The 20,703-nt window shown below is 41.9% G+C and overlaps 2 protein-coding genes across 4 annotated transcripts; one reads left to right on the top strand and one right to left on the bottom strand.

The window, feature by feature from the left end:
* Positions 1–146: 146 nt before the first annotated feature.
* crtac1a (cartilage acidic protein 1a) lies at positions 147–9,732 on the bottom strand. 2 transcript variants are annotated; one of them, XM_037764326.1, is made up of 14 exons: positions 9,585–9,732; positions 8,184–8,391; positions 7,900–8,096; positions 7,667–7,803; positions 7,399–7,555; positions 6,147–6,281; positions 5,370–5,506; positions 5,151–5,287; positions 4,965–5,047; positions 3,816–3,916; positions 3,564–3,732; positions 2,306–2,451; positions 2,054–2,093; positions 147–1,289 (listed from the first exon to the last, which is right to left on the bottom strand). In XM_037764326.1, the coding sequence occupies exons 2-14, from the start codon at positions 8,378–8,380 to the stop codon at positions 1,168–1,170; spliced, it is 1,758 nt and encodes a 585-aa protein (XP_037620254.1). In that variant the 5' UTR covers positions 8,381–8,391; positions 9,585–9,732; the 3' UTR covers positions 147–1,167. The 2 variants fall into 2 exon arrangements, with proteins under 2 accessions (XP_037620254.1, XP_037620255.1); XM_037764327.1 differs by lacking the exon at positions 147–1,289 and adding an exon at positions 1,719–1,954 and having other exon boundaries at positions 9,585–9,731.
* Positions 9,733–9,964: 232 nt separating this feature from the next.
* On the top strand, positions 9,965–19,218 carry r3hcc1l (R3H domain and coiled-coil containing 1-like). 2 transcript variants are annotated; one of them, XM_037764328.1, is made up of 7 exons: positions 9,965–10,111; positions 11,046–11,553; positions 12,873–13,060; positions 13,243–13,313; positions 14,328–14,423; positions 14,539–14,679; positions 15,947–19,218. In XM_037764328.1, the coding sequence occupies exons 2-7, from the start codon at positions 11,068–11,070 to the stop codon at positions 15,997–15,999; spliced, it is 1,035 nt and encodes a 344-aa protein (XP_037620256.1). In that variant the 5' UTR covers positions 9,965–10,111; positions 11,046–11,067; the 3' UTR covers positions 16,000–19,218. The 2 variants fall into 2 exon arrangements, with proteins under 2 accessions (XP_037620256.1, XP_037620257.1); XM_037764329.1 differs by having other exon boundaries at positions 14,539–14,715.
* The last annotated feature ends 1,485 nt before the right edge of the window (positions 19,219–20,703 follow it).

Below are 20,703 nucleotides of genomic sequence, written 5' to 3'. Positions count from 1 at the left end.
CAGATAAACACTGTTAGCACTGTCCACAGTTTTGCCATTGTTTTCACTGTTAGCGTTGTTAGCACCGTTAGTTACGAGCCGCCGCCTCGGCTGTCGCCATGTTGAGAGCCGTGCGGAGGCAATAGAAATGCTCCTAATCTTGCATTTAGCACCTTTAAAGCAGCCCTAATCAACATTTTTATATTAATAATGGATCACACTGCAGTTCCCTTCATAGCTTTTAGCATCTTTTAGCTTTTGGTTTTACGCAGCTTTACTGATTTGTTTCAGTCTTATCGCTCTAATCTGTGTCAGCAGCTGTTTTTAGTGTAAGAACTCTGTTAATCCCACTGTGTGCTACTTGTCTAGCACCAAACAGCAGATACACAACGTTAGCAACGAGCTGGCGAACATTGTGGAGCATTCAGTGGCTAAGAGACAGATATTTTTGACAGGAGTTGGAGGGGACCAAAAACGGAGCTAAAAGAAGAGTAAATATTGGAGTCAGAAACACAACTCCAAATGAATGATAATAGTGCTTGGTGACTGCTGGATGTGTAAATAAGCAACCCTTTTTGTCATCTTGGCTGGGCAGGATTTCATTAAACCATTGCCTATATGGACATATTTACTGGAAAAAAGGAACAAGGGTATTTGTTTTATGTCACAATAGCACTTGTAGTAATAATAAAATGCTTCAGTTTCAGTGTCCTGGTATTGTGCATGTTGGCTCATTGTCATGATTTGCTTGTCGTTAGTTTTATTAGTAACACCTGTGCGCTGTGGAAAAGGCCTCTAGTACATATTAATGATACTGATTTTAACGTGTTGCATGCACAAAAAACATCAGATAATTGTCAGTTTAAAAAACCTTGCTAATTTCATGTTGTAACAAGCTTTGGTCAGGAAAATTCCCTCATGTTTGCATGCATGCTTGACTGGATATATGACACTGCAGCACTTTCAGCTGGGTAAAGGGCACGAAACTGACCCCCTGTATTTCAGTCTTCACTCACAACATGGAGGGACCACCGCATGCACTCAGCTCACCAGAGCCAACAGGAAGTATCCAGACTGCAGTATGTGCATTCTGATAAAGACTCACTGCTACTGCATGTCACAGGAAGTCAAGTCTTGTAGCGAACGCCTAGTCCAGGCTGTCTCACTGTATCGTTGTTACCCTCAAGACTACCGTCCCCCGAGATCTGCCAGTGCACAGAGCACCATGACACACAAAAGGGTCTTAAAACAGGAGGCTTCAAGCGTGGAGACAGAGGTGGAGCGGACGCCATCGTAAAATGGAGCCAAGGCTGCATGAATGGAGGGAGGGACAGAATGGGGGAGAGGTGGAGGAAAACAAGGAGAGGCAGTCATCAGATTATAAAGTACAAATGGTTCGAACTGACAGAGATGGCAGGCACATGGAAGGAAGATGCGAAAAAGGCAGAAGAGAGGTGCAAACACAGGAGAATAAAGGAATGTCTTTCCTTTATATAGAAAGCTAGACCTTTGTGATTATCCATGCTAGTCTGTGTCAGCCAGGGTTTATGTCTTGTTTGTTCATTTTCAGATGGCTGTAGGTCTCAGTGAAAACTCAGCGCGTCTTCAAATATGCAGGCAGAACTAGTTTGCATTCGCTGCTGCTGTCGGTCAATGTTTATGGAGTGACAAGGTTGTGTATGTGAGACTAAATGCAGAGCGCCTCAAAGCACCTACGAAATGACAATCTGACCATATTTATTCATAGCAGTTTATTTAGGGAGTTTGCCATGACACACAAAAAAACAAGCATAATCTAGCAGCTAACAGTTCAATAGAAAAATAAGACATAATGAAATTACTCATAGGGTAAAGAAAACAGCAAGGACCCTGTCTTAAAGTACAAAAAGACATGTATTTTAATCTATGTTTTCTGTGACATTATTGTATTTTCCAGTCATTTCTGATTGCATTTCACGTGATTATCCTCACAGACCTGTAGAAATATTAAAGAAAAATTGACTTAAAAAAGCAAAAATATTTGATTTTAAACATCTTTAAGGCACTTCATTTAAAGAACTGATTAAATTGTTACCTGCACAGCGGCCATTCTTGACAGCAAAGCCATTACCACACTGAACAAGAAGAAGAAAGAAATTCATTGGTATTCAAAACAACTATGTTGATTCATTTAGAATATGCAGACAGTGAAAGGATTAAAATTTGTGTGTCAGCCAAAAAAGAAAAAGGACAATAGACGGACTGTGGTGTTTTTTAGGCCACTATCACAGACTGCCTGGAACGTTACCCGTGTTCATAATTCATGCCGTGGATCCGTTCTGCGTACCTGCGTGTCATTGGCAAGTGGAGACGTTTCCCCTTGTTCAGGATAGGCTACTTCCACCACCGAGTTCATTTCACCAGGCTGAAGGGGTCGAATGATGGAGCTGCTGTCTGGCCAGGAGACCTCCAGAACCGTCACCACATCGGTTCCTGGAAGTCATGAGTAGAAAAAAAAATCGCTGAGCATCACACAAGAGGAAAATAAACCTTTCAAAAGGTTACAACCATAGACTGAATATAAAGATGGACGACATGACAGCTCCCCAAAGATGAAGCCAAAATATCTTGATCGCCCCCTGGTGGCTGGCTGCAGTATAGGTCACAAAGCCCGCCCCCTCCATGTTAGTGGATAGGACATGGGACAAACTAAAAAGTTAAATACACGTCAAATAAATTTCTCTCGGTGACAAGCTGTGGCCGTGCTCGGCTCGCGATTGGTTCGGGCGAGTGACCTCGATACTGCAGTTCCACCACCCGATCACTACTGCACAGACTCTGGCTCCAAATGACGTCAAAATCTCAACTATTCCTTTATATCAGCCTGTACTAATAAAAATAATGTGTAGATTGGGTTTAATACCAACTGGAGGTTGGCTACCTCCAGGTCTGAGAAGTGAAACCGATGCGCAAGTGCCTTAACCTTGCATTCTTTCTAATAGCCAGCAGGGGGCGACTCCTCTGGTTGCTAAAAGAAGTCTGATTGTATAGAAGTCTTGAAAAAAAAAGAAGAAAATGACCCTACTTCTCACTTGATTTATTACCTCAGTAAACATTGTAAACATGAGTTTATGGTCTCAATCGCTAGTTTCAAGTCTTCTTCAATACAGCATGATGTTCATTTAGTAAATTATGGTCCCATTTAGAGTCAAATACACCATAAAAAAGAGTATGCTTTAGGGCGTGGCTACCTTGTGATTGACAGGTTGCTACCACAGCGTTGTCTGTCTGGGAGTTCTCTTTGTTTTCGTCTGAGAACTTTAACCCTTTCAAAGTGTGTTTTCAGTTCATAAATGTTAATTATAACCATTTTGATGGCCTGAAAATGTCTTATTATTCACTTAGCTCCACCCTCTTGTGTCACTTCTGGTTGCAAAAAACCAAGATGGCGATGACCAAAATACCGAACTCGAGGCTTCAAAACGTCAGTCCACAAACCAATGGGTGACATAACGATGACTGCGTCCACTTCTTATATACAGTCTATGTTAATTACATGCAATAAAAATAACTGAGATGGATTACAAAGTGTAAAAGGAAGTTACCTAAACCAAAGTGTGCGACAGGCTCCATCTCACACAGGTACCCCGAGCCTCCGTCAATGATGCGTGTGTGTGCTCCACTCTGACTGGTGAAGGCTGTCACCTTGGCTCCCCGAGCAAAAGAGCCAAACTGGGTGCGAGGGATGACCCGCAGCCAGTTGTTGGACGAGCCCTGATGACGTTTGACAGTTCAGGTTGTGGATCTTTAGGGCTCAGTTACTAGAAACAAACACACACACAAATACACTTACACACCTGTGTGACCTTGAAGATAGAGATTGGCTGCTGGGCGCTCTCTCCATGTGCCAGCAGCAGGTCCAGCTGTCCGTCCCCATCAAAGTCTGTCACGGTGCCACCTGTCCAAAACAAACAGAGCTTTCACTGCACTGGCCTACATAACAACTTCACTGGGGTGTTTATCTGACAGCTGTGTCTCTGTAAATCTCATCCAAACAGAGAGGAATCAGAGGTGTCACATATTCAGTTCAGGTTATAATGCAGCAGTGCAGCTGAAGACAGGAAAGGGCGGGGGTGAGAGAGAGAGAGGAGTTGACATGCAGAAGAGGGATTGGACTCGAACCTGGGCTGCTGCGGTAAGGACTCAGCCTTAGTACATGGGCGTCCGAGGTTATAATATTTAAAGTAGGGCTCTCAAAGTTAACGCAATAATAACGCATCATAATCAACGCAAATCTGCTACTAATTTTTTTAACGCATTAATGCAACTTGCGATTTTTTGGTTGGTCCGTTTTAAAACTAGAGTGAAGTCACTGGCATATGCAACTAGGGAATCCATTGGTACCAAACATGCGTCATTTAGCCTAACGGGGGAGGCTATATAACGCTCTAAACTTACACTAAATGTTGGCGAGGAGAAACTGTCATGGTCAGTTTCAACAGGGTCCCTAGACCTCTGACCTCAAGATATGAAATGTGAATGATATTGGGTTCTATGGGTACCCACGCGTCTCCCCGTTACTGACATGCCCACTTTATGATAATCACATGCAGTTTGGAGCAAGTCATAGTCAAGTCAGCACACTGACACACTGACAGCTGTTGTTGCCTGTTGGGCTGCAGTTTGCCATGTTATGATATGAGCATATTTTTTTATGCTAGATGCAGTACCTGTGAGGGTTTCTGGACAATATTTGTCATTGTTTTGTATTGTTAATTGATTTCCATTAATAAATATATACATAAAGTTGCATTAAGCAAGCATATTTGCCCACTCCCATGTTGATAAGAGTATTAAATACTTAACAAATCTCAATTTAAGGTACATTTTGAACAGATAAAAAAATGTGTGATACTATGGACAATCATGCGGTTAATCATGATTCAATATTTTAATCGATTGACAGCCTTAATCTAAAGAGAAAAAAACTGATGGAAAATGTGTACCTGTTCCTCGCCCCTGCGGCTCTGCAGCATCTCCCGCATTAAGCTCCTGGATCAAAGGGTCTGCATCAGCTCTTCTTGACACCCTGCAAACAAACACACACTAATAATGTAAACAATAATTGTTATTTTTTAACAGTTTGATGCTTCCTATTAGACTTTGGATTAACATAATAATTGAAATGCTACCTGAACAGCCTGTTAGGGGCGTTGCCTCTATAAGCAATGTTGTTGAAAAACACTTCCAGCTCCTTGTCGTTGTCAAAGTCGGCAGCGATGACCGTGCGAATAGGTGAGGGAGCTGCGAATCCTCCCGTGGCTATGTCCTGCACAAGAGAACACTGTCAAGTCTCGCTTTATCAAACTCGCATCATCTTTTCCCGCCACTGTCCCGTTCTCCTTCCTTACCCGGAATTTAGAGTCGCTGCCCTGCAGGTAAAGTCGGTGTGGGCCGTTCCAGTTGCCATAGACGATGTCTGTCTTTCCGTCGCCATTGAAGTCGGCTAGCGCTACTCCTCTGCCATGCTGGTACCGGTCCTCCACACCTTCAGAAGTTGACACAATGTTGAAAGCCTTAGCGCTGCTAGTGCTGGAAAAATAACATGCTATACTTGGATATTAATTCCTTTTAAAGCCCCTTTGTTTAGGATTTGAAAATTCACTACATTGATGTCTCCTAATGGTAGTTTCTAAAAAGTCACTCTAGCAGTACAGTCAAAGAACATATATTGCCAAGAAGTGAAATTCAATTGTTTGTTCCATTGCAACATCAGCGCCCAGCAGCAAAGCTACGCTTCCGCCATTTTGGACTGAAAGACACTACCTGATTCCAGTAAAAAGTCGGCCTACAAAGTGCAAAGTACAAAAGTAAAACAAAATGATTTCTATTCTATTGTTATCTGTTGTATTATAAACATAATTTGCGCTTTCAGTTCAAAATGGCAGCAGCGGGTGTTGTAAAAAAAAAAAAACACAGAAGTTTCATCTCTTTGCTTCTATACTTTTTGGTGCAATTACCTTGGTCACCGTCTTAGTCTTAGAACATTTGCTAATTAGCAGTATACACAATGTACAGCTGAGGCTGATGGGAATGTCATCAATTTTGCAATTATTTTTTTTATTTAGTCAGAAACAAAAGTCCACTTCTTACTACACCTGCTTCTTCCCTTCCTGTTTCATACTCACCAGCCTGTCTCGCCATATCAGCAAAAGTCCCATCTCCATTGTTCTTGAACAGGAAGTTGGGTCCGTTCTCGTTGTCACAGAAAACGTCTGACCTCGACTGGCTCAGGATTGGTCCGACGACCACACCGCGCCCACCTGCACAATGAGCAAACCGTGAACGCTTCAACTGATTCAGCACACTTTAAAAACATCACAGACTTCACCTCTCCAACCCATGGACTGTATAAAAGAAGTGGAAGAAGTCACTGTGACGTCTCCGATTGGTTTGTGGACTGCCGTTTTGAAGCATGAAGCCTCGAGTTTGGCCTTTCGGGTGGAGCTAATGCTGCAATTCATTGCAAGTCGGAAGTTGATAATTCCGACTTCCAATCTAAATGCATCCCAGTGCATCTGCTTAGGAAAACATGGACGCCCGCAGCAAACTGATGTTTGTATGTGTGTATATATGTAAGTGTCTGAGCTTCACAAGCATCTACAGAGGACCTATGTCAATTAAAACAGCGCCATTAGCGAAGAGAAACATGTATAAAGTAACAATCTTTACATTAACAACTAGAGAATCCTGTGGGGAAATATTTCTGAAAATCTAATTTATCTAATTTATGACAGCGGGAACCCTGTTAAAGAGACGGGAGGAGTAGATAAGTACCGCATTCTCACAAACTTCTATCAGAAATCAAGTGAATGGAAATGGAAATGGTAGCTACAATGTTGTTACAGCACGTTTCACAACACACTTCATAAAACACTACATAAAGTAAAAAATGATGAAACGGTAATTCACTGTGTGCGCCACCAGGTGTGTTATGATGGCGAACCCGGGCTATATGAGTGTCCAACTTGGAATCTCAACTTGAATGGCCGTTCCATTGTACTTTTCTATAACAGGTCATTTTTTTCCGAGTTCAAAGTACAATGGATTGCGGCATAAGTAAAGCCAAATACTGAATAAGAAAAGTTGTAAAATGCACTAATAGCAAAATCCAAAGTTTTCCCTTCCTCCGTTCATGTGAATGAGGCGGGGTTAAAGGAAACGCTACTGCGCCTGCTCTATGGGCCCAATGGATGCGGAAGATCGCCGGATGATCCGGGTACTTTATCACTCAGCAGTCGAGCCATTTTGGATTCACGCGCCACTGAGGAACTCTCATAGGAATGAACGGGAGCCCGCCTCTAGCACTGTATCCAGTTCTCTTTATACATCCATAGGTTGCCAACTTCCTCAAGTGTAATTTTGCAGACTCCTCCTGACCTGTGAACTTGTTGACGCCGGCCTCTGCAGCCACGTCAGACAGAGCGATGATGCCGTTGGCGACATCACTTGCAGCCTCGTCCATTTCTAGGAGAGCGTGGGGACCGACGTTGCCGCTGGCGTAGTTGGCCACGTAGATGGAGTAGCGGCCTGTTCCCTGCAGAGCAACAGCAACCAAGAGAGTGAGAGCAAGGTCTTTGAGAAATTGGTAGAAAAAAAAGGGAAATAGAGGTCAGATAGTGGGACTTTATAAAAAGGGTTTACTGACCTTTCTGTCAACACATGCAACTGAACGTCCTGCCATGCGATTAGCGACACCACGACGCACATTGAGCTCGTCCCCCAGAAGATCTTCAAAGCGGCCATTCCGAAACTTGAACAGCTTGTCTGAATAAGTTGCCCGTCCTGCATTAAAAAAAAAGAAAGTCAGTTATCATAAGAAAAAATCATTCAGCTACCTGAAAAAATGTTGAGGACCTCTCTTAAGAATGCACTATTTACCAGAGTAGGCATTGTTTGTGTTGAGGAAGTAGATCTCCTCACGTCCATCTCCATCCACATCACAGGCGGTAACTCCAATAGCGTTTCCTGCTCGGTCTCTCAGAGCGTAGTACGGAGAGTTGCTGTCATCGATAGCAATGTTTATCAGCCTGTTTTGAGTGCGATCGTACTTCAGCACCAGGTTGGGCCCATCGTACCTGAGGGAGAACATCACACACGTTTGTTTTGCCCGTATAAGAATTTCTATGCAGTGCAATGGACATATGAAACAGCTACACACTCACCCTGCCACAACCACTTCCAGGTCGCCGTCACCATCCACGTCTGTCACAGCCATTCCGTAGTTGAGCTGTGTGGGGTTGTGCAGACTGTCAGGGGGGAGCATCGTCTGTGTTACAACCTGAAGCATGGGCTCAGAGCTCTGGGCGCGGGACTGATGCCAGAGTCCGATCAGGAGGAGAAACACACCTGAACCCCACATCGCTGCACAACCTGGTGGAACACAGAGCAGGGCTGGGTTATGCATTTCAATTAATGATGCACACGTTTTTTGTATAAAGCAGGACAGATATAATAAGGATGAGCAAATATAATGTATAGAGATACTGTGCACATGCATTTACAGGGGAACTCCACCAATTTTATACATCAATTTTTACACATCAAAGTGTAAAAAGCCAAAATGATTTGAAAGAATTCAAAGTAATCATCAAAGCAAATAAAAATTAAGTAAATAAAAAGAAGTTTACAGTCTCCAAAAACAGTTAAAAACAGTTGAAAGATACAATAAAAGATGGATGTAAAGCTGCAGTGGGTAGAAATGGAGCAATTATGATTAAAAGAAGGTTATTTTTATAAAATGGTCACTATATCCTGACAGTAGTGCATGAGACAGGTAATCTGTGCCTCTGTGTCCTCCGGTGCTCCTAATGGCATCTGCAAGATTTCTCAGATCGGAGGAAAACAACCAATCAGAGCCGAGCTGGAGTTTACTGTTTCTGAGCAGCTGTCAATCACTCGCGGTCTCCGATCAAACGGTCAAACTAGGCAGCGCTGATCAAATATGAAATGAGAAATAGACATTACAGTAACAGAATATTGATTCATATTTGATCAGCGCTGCCTAGTTTGACCGTTTGATCGGAGTTCACGAGTGATTGACAGCTGCCTCTGTTGAATGAACAGCCAATAGGAACGCTCTCCCTCTCTAAAATGACCTGTGATTGGCCAAAGTCTCCCTTCACAGGCTAGCCTGTAAACAGAGCCATGAGGAGGTGCAGGAGTCTAGTTTTCTTTCAGAACACTTGAATTACAATATGCTGAAAGGTTATTATGGATTTTTTTGCCCAATGATGCCAAACATATTCTGCCTACTGCAGGTTTAAGTAGGAGGTGTTTCTCTGCAAATCCACCAGTGAACACCATCATGTTTTTTACACATTTTCAGAAAGTAATCCTACATTTGAAAATGAATAATTTCTAAATTCTTGCATACCATAAAATCAACATTTTTGCAACTGCAGCAGAGTATCAGAACACTGATATTAACACTCATGGTCATTGGTGCCATGTTCTGTATTACTGATGATTTCTTGGTTAATTGTTAAAAATAAATTGTCATGCACTATATAATCCTGCAGCACTGATGACTATTCTTGATATCTGGGTGGCAAAAACCGACTTACCTGCTTTATCAGTGCACAGAGAGGGAGATGATCTGACTTGGCTGCAGCGATAGGAGTGCACTGAGCGCCGTTTATTATATCATTTGGCAAAGATTCTCCACCTTACACAATTTATGCATTTTAAAATTTACAAAACAAGCTTGTGTAACGCTTTGAAGATCAGCCAATCAGCGAAGAGCTGTGTGCATAATAAGAATATTAACCAATGGCTGATCTGTGCTGCTGTGAGAGGCGGAAGTCTCTGCTCCGTGATTTTGTAGTTCGCTGTTATACAAATACCTCACTGCGACGGCGAAGAAATAATACATTCAAGCGACAGCACACTATAAATTACTGTCGGGGTTGAAATTCTGACCTATAAAGACAATAAATACTCTGATGAAAAATAAAAATTCGACGGTAAACAAAGGGTGTTGAAGCCGCAGCGGCATAAAAGAACACCATCTCCCAGAGTGCTTTGCATCGTCCTACGTTTGCGTCAGTAGTGCGACGAAAAATCCGTAGCTAGCTAAACAAACCAAACCCCGGTAAGCCGAAAGGACGACAATTATTACATATATAACTCTGTTTAGGGGTGTTTTTACTGATCATACATGAACGTATCTGCATTGTAATGTATGTTAGTATCAACTGTGTGTTTGTGTCTCAATAGATATGATTATTACAACCTCAGTGAGTGTAGGTTTAGTTAGGTAGCTAAATTGCTAAGCTAACAAGCTAACTCGCTAACAGCAATGCGGTGGGTTAAACGCGTTTAGTCCGTTTTCTTCCTGTTTTTCCTGCAGGAATTAACTAGTTCAAGTAGTAAGAATATAAAACGTGATTCATATTATCATTAAACTCGTTAAAGGTTCGTTTGGAAATCCTTTAAGAAAGATGTCATACATTATATAACGTGTTTTCACTGCATTGCATTTCCTCCTGCTTCCTTTCCTCTCCTCTGATCCAGGTGTGTGCTTTTCCACTTTAGGTTTTATTGATGTTTTTCAAGGTTATACACATATCAACAACATATGGGCTGGTACAAAGTCTCACCCACAAGCAAACAAAGGGAACAATACAAACAGGACTCATTTGGTTTGGGAGTTACTCCTCCATTATTCTATACAATCTCATGTCATTTCCAACTCAATCAGTTATCCTTTCTGCCGTCTTGGTTTTTGAATAATGTCCATTTCTCCTATTTGTCTTCCATCTGTGTTTCTTGCAGTCTTAAACGACAGCTTCTTCCATTATGTATATCTCCTCTACTACCCCCACCCACTGCTCCTGTGTAGGGGGATCCACTACCCCATTTCCTTGTGATAGCTTTCTTACTAGCTATTAACACTATCTTAACCAGATATCTATCATTTACTCGTATGTTTCCATCAGTAGAATTCAAATTACACAGGTAGAGAGTCATGTAACTCATAGTGATATCATATCTTAGTGTCTTTTTGTACCATGTTGTGTACCCAGGTGTGTTTTGAAACGTAATCTAATGATGGAGTTGGACCAGCCAAAAGAAGACGGTGCTCCAGCCCAGCCAACACCACCCGCAGCACCTGAACCTCAGTCAAAGAAGCCAACTCAGGCTGTGTACGTCCCCAAGCAACGACTCCAGGGCCCCAAAGACAAAGCTCAGACTCAGGGAGAAGTAAAGCCGAGACCCAGGCCTCGCTACACGGACAAGGCGAGGAAGAACGCCAGGAACAAGAAGGACAAGGCTGGAGCAGCAGCAGACAAGGGAGCTGCTGATGGAGGTGAGGTACAGAATGGTGATCCTGATGTGAAGGAAGAGCGGTTGCAGGATGCAGATGTGCAGGTTAATAATGGGCAGCCTGACCCAACCGATGGGGAGGCCAATGTTGCCTCAAGGCTGGAAGCAACAGCTGCTCAGGAAGAGGAGGAGGAGGACGAGGAAGAGGAGAGTTGGGACACCTTGTTCAATGATGATGGAGACTGTCTGGAACCCGCCCTTGAAGAGGTGAGAGATTGGTCTGGGTGATTGTCTTCCCCAAAATTCACACACACACTCATTTGCCAGTTTATTTGTACACCTAAGTAAAACTTATGCAGTCTAATAATAAGTGTTCTTGTAATCATGGTTCCTACGCAGTAGGGCTGACCCGAATGCTTCGACCGTTGCCATGGTATTCAACCTCCAAAATCACTATTCGAATGCTTTGTTTTTTTATAAAAAAATAATAATGTATAAATCCCCAAACAGCCCATGAAATAAGGAATAATCCCACAACATTATTAATTATTAGTAGTTATTCTCAGACTGATATTGCTGTTTGATATGTGTAGAGGTACATGTATGTACAGTAGTGCGGCAGAAGCAATGTCCCGGGCACTGAAACGGGGGAGATGGAGACAGACAGAGTAATATGTCGGTCGCCACGCCGCGCAGCTTTGCGAAGCTTTGAATACCTTTTGAATATTTCTGACTGAAGCTTCAAAGCTCAAAAAGTGGTATTCAGGACAGCCCTACTACGCAGTATGGAATTTGATTTTAGTAATTTCAGGTCTGGATAAGTGTGAAAAAAAGAGTATGGAAAACACTTCTGCTTCCAGACTATTCTGTTTTCTAAAATATAAAATTCTGAATTTCTAAAAATAAATTGATCATACTAGCATAGAGTAGAGTGTGAAGGGTTTTCATGGCGTTCGGAGCAGGCAGTGCAGCCAAAATGTTTACCACTATATGAGATGGCGCAGGCCAATGCAAGCTTGGTGTCATTGAAAGCAAGTCAAGAAGTATGGCGTGCGACTGGATGTACACTTATAAGCAGAGCTGCCTCTTTGCCTGTATGTCACAGCCTGCAAAACAGTTCTGCCCCAAGTACAAGATGTTTGATAGTGGAACGTCGTCTAACGTAGGACTGTAGACTGAAAGGGCACAATGGGTAAATACAAGATTTCAAAGGGCTGGCTTGACAATCCCAAATAGAGAAAGCCTGGTTGGTTAACAATTCCAAATGGGAAAAGATAGCTGGATGCAAACTTTGTGTGAAAGCGTTCAACAAATCCACCATGGGGGATGCGGCGATTGTAGGCCATATGCAAGGGCAAAAGCACTGTAGTCTTGTCACAGCATCCTTTGCACCCCGTGTCACAAAGTCAAATATGGTGTGAAAAATCAACCGGGAAGAATGGAAATTTGAGTCTGGAAAAGTATGAAATTCTGAAATGGAAAATGTGTAGGAACCCTGTGTAATACACTTACAATATAGCAGAAAAGCTTGTCATTTCCCTCTTCTCCCAACTGTTCTCATCTGTTCTCACTTCTTACCTCTCCAACTGGCTATAAAGGAAGGTAGAAAGAAGAAGTCAATGCAGGAGCCCAGGTTTGATTACTACAACATGGATGGAGATGACGAAGATGACATCGACCTCACAGAGGACGAACTTGCCCACATTGTAGAGATCTACGAGTTCCCTGCAGAGTTTAAGACCGAGGACCTTCTCAAGTTATTTCAGTGCTACCAGTATGTATAATTCAATGTACCACTGCTAGCCCTTGCTGCATTTTAAGAACATTAGAATCGTGACTAAAGCACTTTAGTAGATGTATTTCATCTGAGAGCCACAAGACTCTTTATCTTCCTTTGGTTTTTGTAACGGTTTCTGCACTGCTGTTGTGTGAATATTTACTCACTGTGTTTTTCAGACAGAGAGGTTTTGACATCAAATGGATTGATGACACACACGCCCTGGGCCTCTTCTCAAGCCCCGTAGCAGGTTAGTGAAGTGCTGCGTCACATAAAAGGCAGTTGAAGGAGGGAATATACAATACATTATCTACTGCAGTAAATATCGTTGTTGTTGCTTTCCCTGCCACAGTGGGAAGAAATTTGTTTAATAAAGAGGGTCAGTGCCACATGAGTAGACCCTGATGCGAAAACATGACATTATTAATATTAATTCCCTTCAGCATGCACTGGGGCGGTTTGCGGTCGGGATGAGAGTCAGTACCTCCAAGTCTGAGGCCATGGTTCTCTGCCGGAAAACGGTGGATTGCGATTGTGCGGTTGGGAGTGAATCACTCCCCCAAGCGAGGGAGTTCAAGAGTGAGGGTAAAATGGAGCGGGAGATGGACAGACGGTTCGGTGCAGCGTCAGCAGTTATGCGGGCGCTGTACCAGACCATTGTGGGGAAAAGGGAGCTGAGCCGGAAGGCAAAACTCTCGATTTACCGGTCCATCTACGTTCCAACCCTCATCTATGGTCATGAGCTTTGGGTAGTGACCGAAAGAATGATATCGTGGATACAAGCGGCCAAAATTAGTTTCTCTTCACATAGTCCCGATGTTTCTACAGTAGCCCAGAACAGACAAACCAAACACTGTTAACTTTTCCTGCTTGGGCTGGAGTCGATATCGTTACTTGCTGCCGTCACCACCGCTCTCTCGCTCTTCACCACTCAATTCCCACATAGACACACTCTCTAGGCACTCTACTCTTACAACAACTGGCTCTAGCAAGGGCCATTCGCGTTTTCGCGTCAGCCACCGTAGATCTCCTACATGCTTGGCATATGGGAGAAGTTGGAATCTGCAATTTCACCGCTAGATACAGCCGGATCCTACACACTGTTTCTTTATCTGCTGATCTATTATATGATATTGTAAGTTGTAAGAGGAAACACATTTGAATCTCTTTTTGACGTCATCTTACAAATGAGCCTTTTGACTTGTCTCCAAAAAATATGAAAGAACACGTAGACCTGTGTAACTTGTTTCTTCTCCATTTTCAGCTCGTGAAGCTTTAAGGTCCAAACATCCTCTGATGAAGTTGCGTCCTCTGTCCAAATCCTCCGCTGCCATAAAGGCCCAAGCTCGTAGCAGCTCAGGTACAAACACAGCCGCATGCCTCTCCAGTTCTTTGTCAGTTTGTCTTCTGTAGCTCATATATTTAGAGACTAATATGTTTATCCCTCATTATTATTTGTTTCTTCCCATCCACAGATTACCTCCTGCCTGCTAAAGAGAGACCTCAGACGAGTGCAGCACTGGCTCACAAGCTTGTGATTGGTGCCCTCGGTGTAAAGAGCAATGTGACGAAGGAGCAGCGTGAGGCAGAGAAGAGGAAGCTCCAGGAGGCCAAAGGTGCAACAGAGATGTTATTTTCAGCTTATGAATGAGGTTTGTTATGGGAAAATGTTCTGCGGGTCAGCAGCAGTATGTCTTCTTTTGAAGGGCCTGTTCTGTCTATTAGTAACATAGAAGTTTTGACTGAAATACTGCAGATTGTCACCTTTAGTGGGCTGTCGCTATTGTGAAAAATGGGTTTAATATATGTGAGTGTCAAGCAGGGTGTCAGTAAGAAAGAACAGTCAACCTACCCTGAATAAGTAAATATTAAAAAACACTACAAATTAATGCAAATTGCTATATTTAGGTTGTAGCGGTCTCATTTTTAAAACTACAGTGAAGATACTGGCATTATATGAAACTAGGAAACCTAAGGAATCCATTTGGTACCATCCATGCCATACTAACTTGTTGTGAAGAGGTTAAATAACGCTCCAAACGTCCACTAAGTTTTGAGTTTGCCATGTTATGATTTGAGCATATTTCTTTATGCTAAATGCAGTGCCTGTGAGGGTTTCACGACAAAATGTGTCATTGTTTTGTGTTAATTGATTTACAATAATAAATATATACATTTGCATAAAGCAAACATATTTGCCCACCCCCATGTGAGACGAGTATTAAATACTTGACAAATCTCCCTTTTTAAGGTATATTGTGAACAGAAAAATGTGTGATTAATTTGCAATTAAATATTTTAAGCGATTGACAGCCCTAAAATACACATAACAGTCTTTGTCTGACTGTCCTAGTCTTTGCATCACAGGGCTTCCACCACAAGTGGGAGCTGTTTTTCTACCTTAGTGAAGAAAATGGAAATTGATGCCAAGAGAAGTTGCTCTCTGTCCAGTGCTGTGCAGATCACAACAGGTCTATAATCAGCACAGCAGTCATTTCCTTTCACAGATGGAACATAAGTATATAGGCACAGAAAACCACAAATGGCTGTCCACTAAAGAGCCAGTCAGGGCTTTGAGTATAGAAAACTAAAAAAAACTCCTTTGTTCTTAGCATGGATGCACTACTGTGCTCTTTATGTAAGATCACAACACACACAATGAATGTCAGTGCATCATGTTCTGTACATTGTGTCCTTGGAACGGATGCCACGTATGGTCGTATCTAGAGATGCGAGATCTAGAGATGCCTCAGCTTTTCACTTCCCTGCATGGGGCGAAGACAGTGATACAGTTTTAGAGCAACAAATCAACCTACGTCTTGTTTATTTAAGGGCTTTGGCTGATTGGTATGTTGAACCGTGTCTCTGTGATTTATCTTTAAGATCAAAAGCGCCTGGCAGCCAAACAGAAGGAAGATGCTTGGGAGGGAAACTGACTGGACAGAAAAGTACTGTTTTATTTTTGTTTTGTTTTTTAAGATTCCTTGATTCAGCAGAGGCTAAAGTCTTCTCTGTTTCTTCTCCTGCTCTGTTTTTGTCAACTGGCCACTCCTTCCTACCACCGCGCTTCCCAGAAATGGATTCCCACCAATTTGTTTCCTTCTTTCGGCCACAGTCCTTCACCAACTGTTAGTCAACGTCTCATCATCCACTGTCCATTTGCCTGCAGTGTTACATCAGATGAGTGTCCTACTATTGTTCCCTCACGTTTATATCCCATGCAGGGACTGTTGCCTCTGTGCCATGGCCGGGGATAACACAACTGACTCGCCTGGGTTTTCTTTCATATTTCTTAACATTGTAACCACAGTCTGTAGTGAAGTACCAGGTCTCACCATTTGTCTAACCCACCTGAATAGATCTAAAAACTTGTTTGTTTTTATATGTTTTTCTTTATGTTTTTAAAGATGACCCAAGTTAATCCACCTGTAAATGTGAGGGAATCAAAGTTTTCTGTTAAAGCTCTCGTAATATTAAATTCAGTCACGATATATGCTATACTATACTCTACTCTATATGAAGACTTTATTGACTCTGTTTGACGACCCGTTAGCTTGTCTTATTAAACATTTTCTGAGAAGTGAAAAGCCTCCAAAGAAGCTGCTGCTATCGTTCTTCCAGTTTCATGACTCGTCTATCTGTTAAATCCTACAGGCGTACATATTTTTGTGCTTGTCAGTACACAGTTTCAACAAGAGCAGTCTTGTTGTCCAAGCTGAACTGATGATGATGATAATACGGTTGACATTCATTCTGAAGAAACAAATGTTGACAGACTGATTTAGTCTTCCATCTCGCTAGCCAGTTAAAAAATTAGAAAACCATTCAAGGGTTTGTTTTCGGAAAAGACTTTAGAGCAGTCCTGTTTGTGCATGTGTAACGTGACCGTCAAATAATTGAGGCAACATTTTTGGAGGCAGAAAATGGTCCTTTTAACAAATTGACCTGTTCATGACATTGTGAATAACATACATCTCATCTGGTGCTAGTATATTTGAATACTTCCTGAACTGAGTAGTATTGGGTCTTAAGCTGCGTTCCGATCCACAGTGTACACAAACAGTAGTCTCTACTCCCTGCTCCCTGTTCAGGGAATGTCAGTTAAGGGAACTTTACTCGACTAAATTCCTCCATCCGTAACACCCTGCAACGTCACCAACGCAGACATCATGTCCTCTGTGCGTTGGTAGGCTAAGGTCAACACCTCAGATACCTGTTGCTGCTACTGGGGAAATAAAATACTAAATATCTCCTGCGAGAACCCTGAATTATTAGTAAGATATCAATAACATTATTGCTAAACTCCGCAATACTTGGCAAACAGCGATGTCTCCAGAGCACAACGCCGGCTGCAGCATGAGAGCTTACGGCAGCTAACATTAGCGGCTAGCATAGCCCAATGCTCACGTTTGCATTGCATGATGCAATGACTGATGGGTGGTGCATGTTGCAATGACTGATGGGTAATCTTGCTTGTCAACTTGTGAAGTGAAGAGCCGTTGTTCAGCTCTTCCTTACACAGTTCACAGTTCCCTTTTGAACTGGGCATTTTAACTCCCTACGGTTTAGAATCTTAATGAACATGACTGAATATCCTGAGCAGTCCACTTCGCAGGGAACTGCTATGCGATCGACGCACCCTTAAAGTGGCTGTACAGTGACAGATCTAGGGTCAGTAAACTTTAATGAAACTAATGAGCAGATATCGCATTTTGTCTGAATACATTTCAATTTGTCAAGATGAAATATTTCCGCTGAAGAAGGCAAGTTCAACTCCAGTTTTGGTGACATGTTTCGGCTCCAGTTGAAGTATTGCACCATCTATTAGTTGAGAAAATTCTGCAACATTATGGTTTATCACAACTCTTTCAAATTGCTTTAGATTTAAAAAAAATAATAAAAATGTGTGGTTGTCGGTCTCAACATGCTGTTCTTCTTTGTTCCTGGAATGTTGAGATTTTGGACTTTTCACTAGAGAGAGGAAAACGTTTCCTAATTCAGAGTCCGCTTTTATAATTCAGCTTCGTGACACACAAACATCCAGGCTCAGGAGACTTAAGTGACGGCTGGAGGCAGCTGCCTCCTCTGAGGCTTCACCCAGCTGCAACCACAGACCATGTGACACTGCGTCTCCTTCACCTCAGCTAATTATCCAGTCTTATTCTCCTGCTTGAGAAAAGAGCTGCACATTTATCATTTGTTTTACTGCTAGTTATTTCAATTTTATATCCACTTCAAAATAAAATGTGCTGTTACTTTTTGACCTCACTAGCTAGCTGTTAGTGGACATGTTAACATAGTAATACAACAGATTGCTGGGTACATAAATATTAGTAAAGGTTATCATTCATGGTCAAACAAGTCTGCAGACATCATTTAATTAAGTATTTGTGTGGAATTCATCTCTACCAGTACTATATATATATATATATATATCAATACATCAGTGCAGTCCATTACTGCTGTAAGGAACCCAGTTTGTATAACAGTTTAGATCATTGGCTGAGGGTGACGGTGACACAGTGCCACGTGGCGCATAGTGGGCGGATTAAAGTGCTGCAGCCTCAGAGGAGGCATCATTACATGTTCACTTTTTGTGTTCATTTCTTTTAAAATCAGTAGTTCACAATGAGCTTGGCAATTTAACATTCACGCTATTCAAATACAACCTCTGCAGGTACTGATCTCTTTCCAAAGTGTTTCCAAAGATGTATTTGTACAGCAGAAGCATCAGGAGTGATGGATTTATGTTCTATAATGTCAACGCATCATACTTAAGGTTGATGAAAATGCATTTGACAGCATGTGTTTTAAGTGTTTTGGGCAGGACATAAAGCAGGGAATATCAGTTAGAGAAACACTATTCTCTTTAATGGGGTATTAAAAAAAACAATGATAGCATAGTATGTTATAGTTTTTATTTATGCCTACCATTATGTAATAATTTAAGTCAACGTAATGCGATGTAAAGGTAAATATGCCAAGAAGAAGAAATTATTTTAAATCTTGTGATTCTTATTATTTGCTACATTACATTGAACTTGAAATGGTCATATAGTTTGACTCACTCATAGTAGCTTACAATTTTTGCAGATTGTGTTCCCTCTTTCTAGTGTTCAGATCATGTTGTGAAATATTAAACCCTTCTCTTGTTATTCCTGGTCATTTTTTGTAAAAAATGTGTAACATTTATGGGGATCTATTGGCAGAAAGAAATGCAATATAATATTGATAATAGGGCTGTCAATCGATTAAAATATTTAATCGCATGATTGTCCATAAGGTACATTTTGAACAGATAAAAAACGTGCAATTAATTTGTAATTAATTGTTTGTTATTTCTGTTCAAAATGTACCTTAAAGGGAGATTTGTCAAGTATTTAATACGCTTATCAACATGGGAGTGGGCAAATATGCTTGTTTTATGCAAATGTTTATATATATTTATTATTGGAAATCAATTAACAACACAACACAATGACAAATATTGTCCAGAAACCCTCACAGGTCCTGCATTTAGCATAGAAAATATGCTCAAATCATAACATGGCAAACTGCAGCCCAACAGGCAACAACAGCTGTCAGTGTGTCAGTGTGCTGACTTGACTATGACTTGCCCCAAACTGCATATGATTATCATAAAGTGGGCATGTCTGTAAAGGGGAGACTCGTGGGTACCCATAGAACCCATTTACATCCACATATCTTGAGGTCAGAGGTCAAGGGACCCCTTTGAAAATGTCAATGCCATTTTTTCCTCGCCAAAATTTGGTGTAAGTTTGGAGCGTTATTTAGCCTCCTTACCGACAAGCTAGTATGACATTAGATTCCTTAGGTCTTCTAGTTTCACATGATAGCAGTTTCTTCACTCTAACTTTAAAACTGAGTCCGCTACAACCTATAAATCGCGAGTTGCATTAATGCATTTAAGAAATTAGTGGCGTTGAAATTAATTTGATTAACTTTGACAGCCCTAATTAGAACTATGTTGTCTGTAGTGTGTAGTCACCTGAAAATAAGAATCGTTGTGTTTTTGTTATCTTACAATGAGCCGTTTATATCTACGTAGGGAGCGGGTCCTCTCTTTGCGGAGGCGGCTGCCATGTTTCTACAGTAGCTCAGAAGTTTCAATTGGTTGCAATCTGCAACATCTCCGCCAGATCCTACACACTGGCCCTTTAAATTAAACTGTAGAGGTCTCAGCTGGTCTCAGTGCACACTTGACTTTCTTTTTCATTACTGACTTACATGACTTCCAGCGTGGAATAAAAACAAATGTGGACAAATTTACATAGTGCGTTTGCCAGAACAGAAGTGGACCTCCCTGCGCTCTGTTGTTGTTGTTGCAGCTGAACTACATACAGATTGTAGCTGCTCTTTACCATCGTCGTGTGAGATCTGAGCCCTGCCTATAATCTCATGCTTTACTGTGGCTTCATGAGGAGGTGATGTACCGCAGAGCAGCTTGCTGGGTGCCTCGCACACAATCATTAGATTAACTACACAAACACAAACCACTACTGAGCAAGTGGTGGTTCCAAGTGCCAGCTCTGCCCTAGACGTGCTGCCTGTGTTGGAGCAAATTAAATGTGAGGCATGGTCTAAATGAAGGAATAATCTAATGTCCCACCACAATAAAG

Source organism: Sebastes umbrosus, chromosome 3, assembly GCF_015220745.1.
Source record: "Sebastes umbrosus isolate fSebUmb1 chromosome 3, fSebUmb1.pri, whole genome shotgun sequence".
Lineage (NCBI taxonomy): Eukaryota > Metazoa > Chordata > Actinopteri > Perciformes > Sebastidae > Sebastes > Sebastes umbrosus.
The sequence above is the reverse complement of the archived record's forward strand: the minus strand, read 5'-3'. Positions and strand labels throughout refer to the sequence as shown.

Coding starts and splice junctions, on each gene's coding strand:
- crtac1a (XM_037764326.1), bottom strand. CDS start 8,380: ATGTGGGGTTCAGGTGTGTTTCTCCTCCTGATCGGACTCTGGCATCAG. Junction 5,507..6,146: donor TGATATGGCGAGACAGGCTG/GTGAGTATGAAA, acceptor CAACTTCTGAAG/GTGTGGAGGACCGGTACCAG. Junction 1,290..2,053: donor CAAGAATGGCCGCTGTGCAG/GTAACAATTTAA, acceptor CCATTCATGCAG/CCTTGGCTCCATTTTACGAT.
- r3hcc1l (XM_037764328.1), top strand. CDS start 11,068: ATGATGGAGTTGGACCAGCCAAAAGAAGACGGTGCTCCAGCCCAGCCA. Junction 14,424..14,538: donor CCAAGCTCGTAGCAGCTCAG/GTACAAACACAG, acceptor TCCCATCCACAG/ATTACCTCCTGCCTGCTAAA. Junction 14,680..15,946: donor GAAGCTCCAGGAGGCCAAAG/GTGCAACAGAGA, acceptor TTTATCTTTAAG/ATCAAAAGCGCCTGGCAGCC.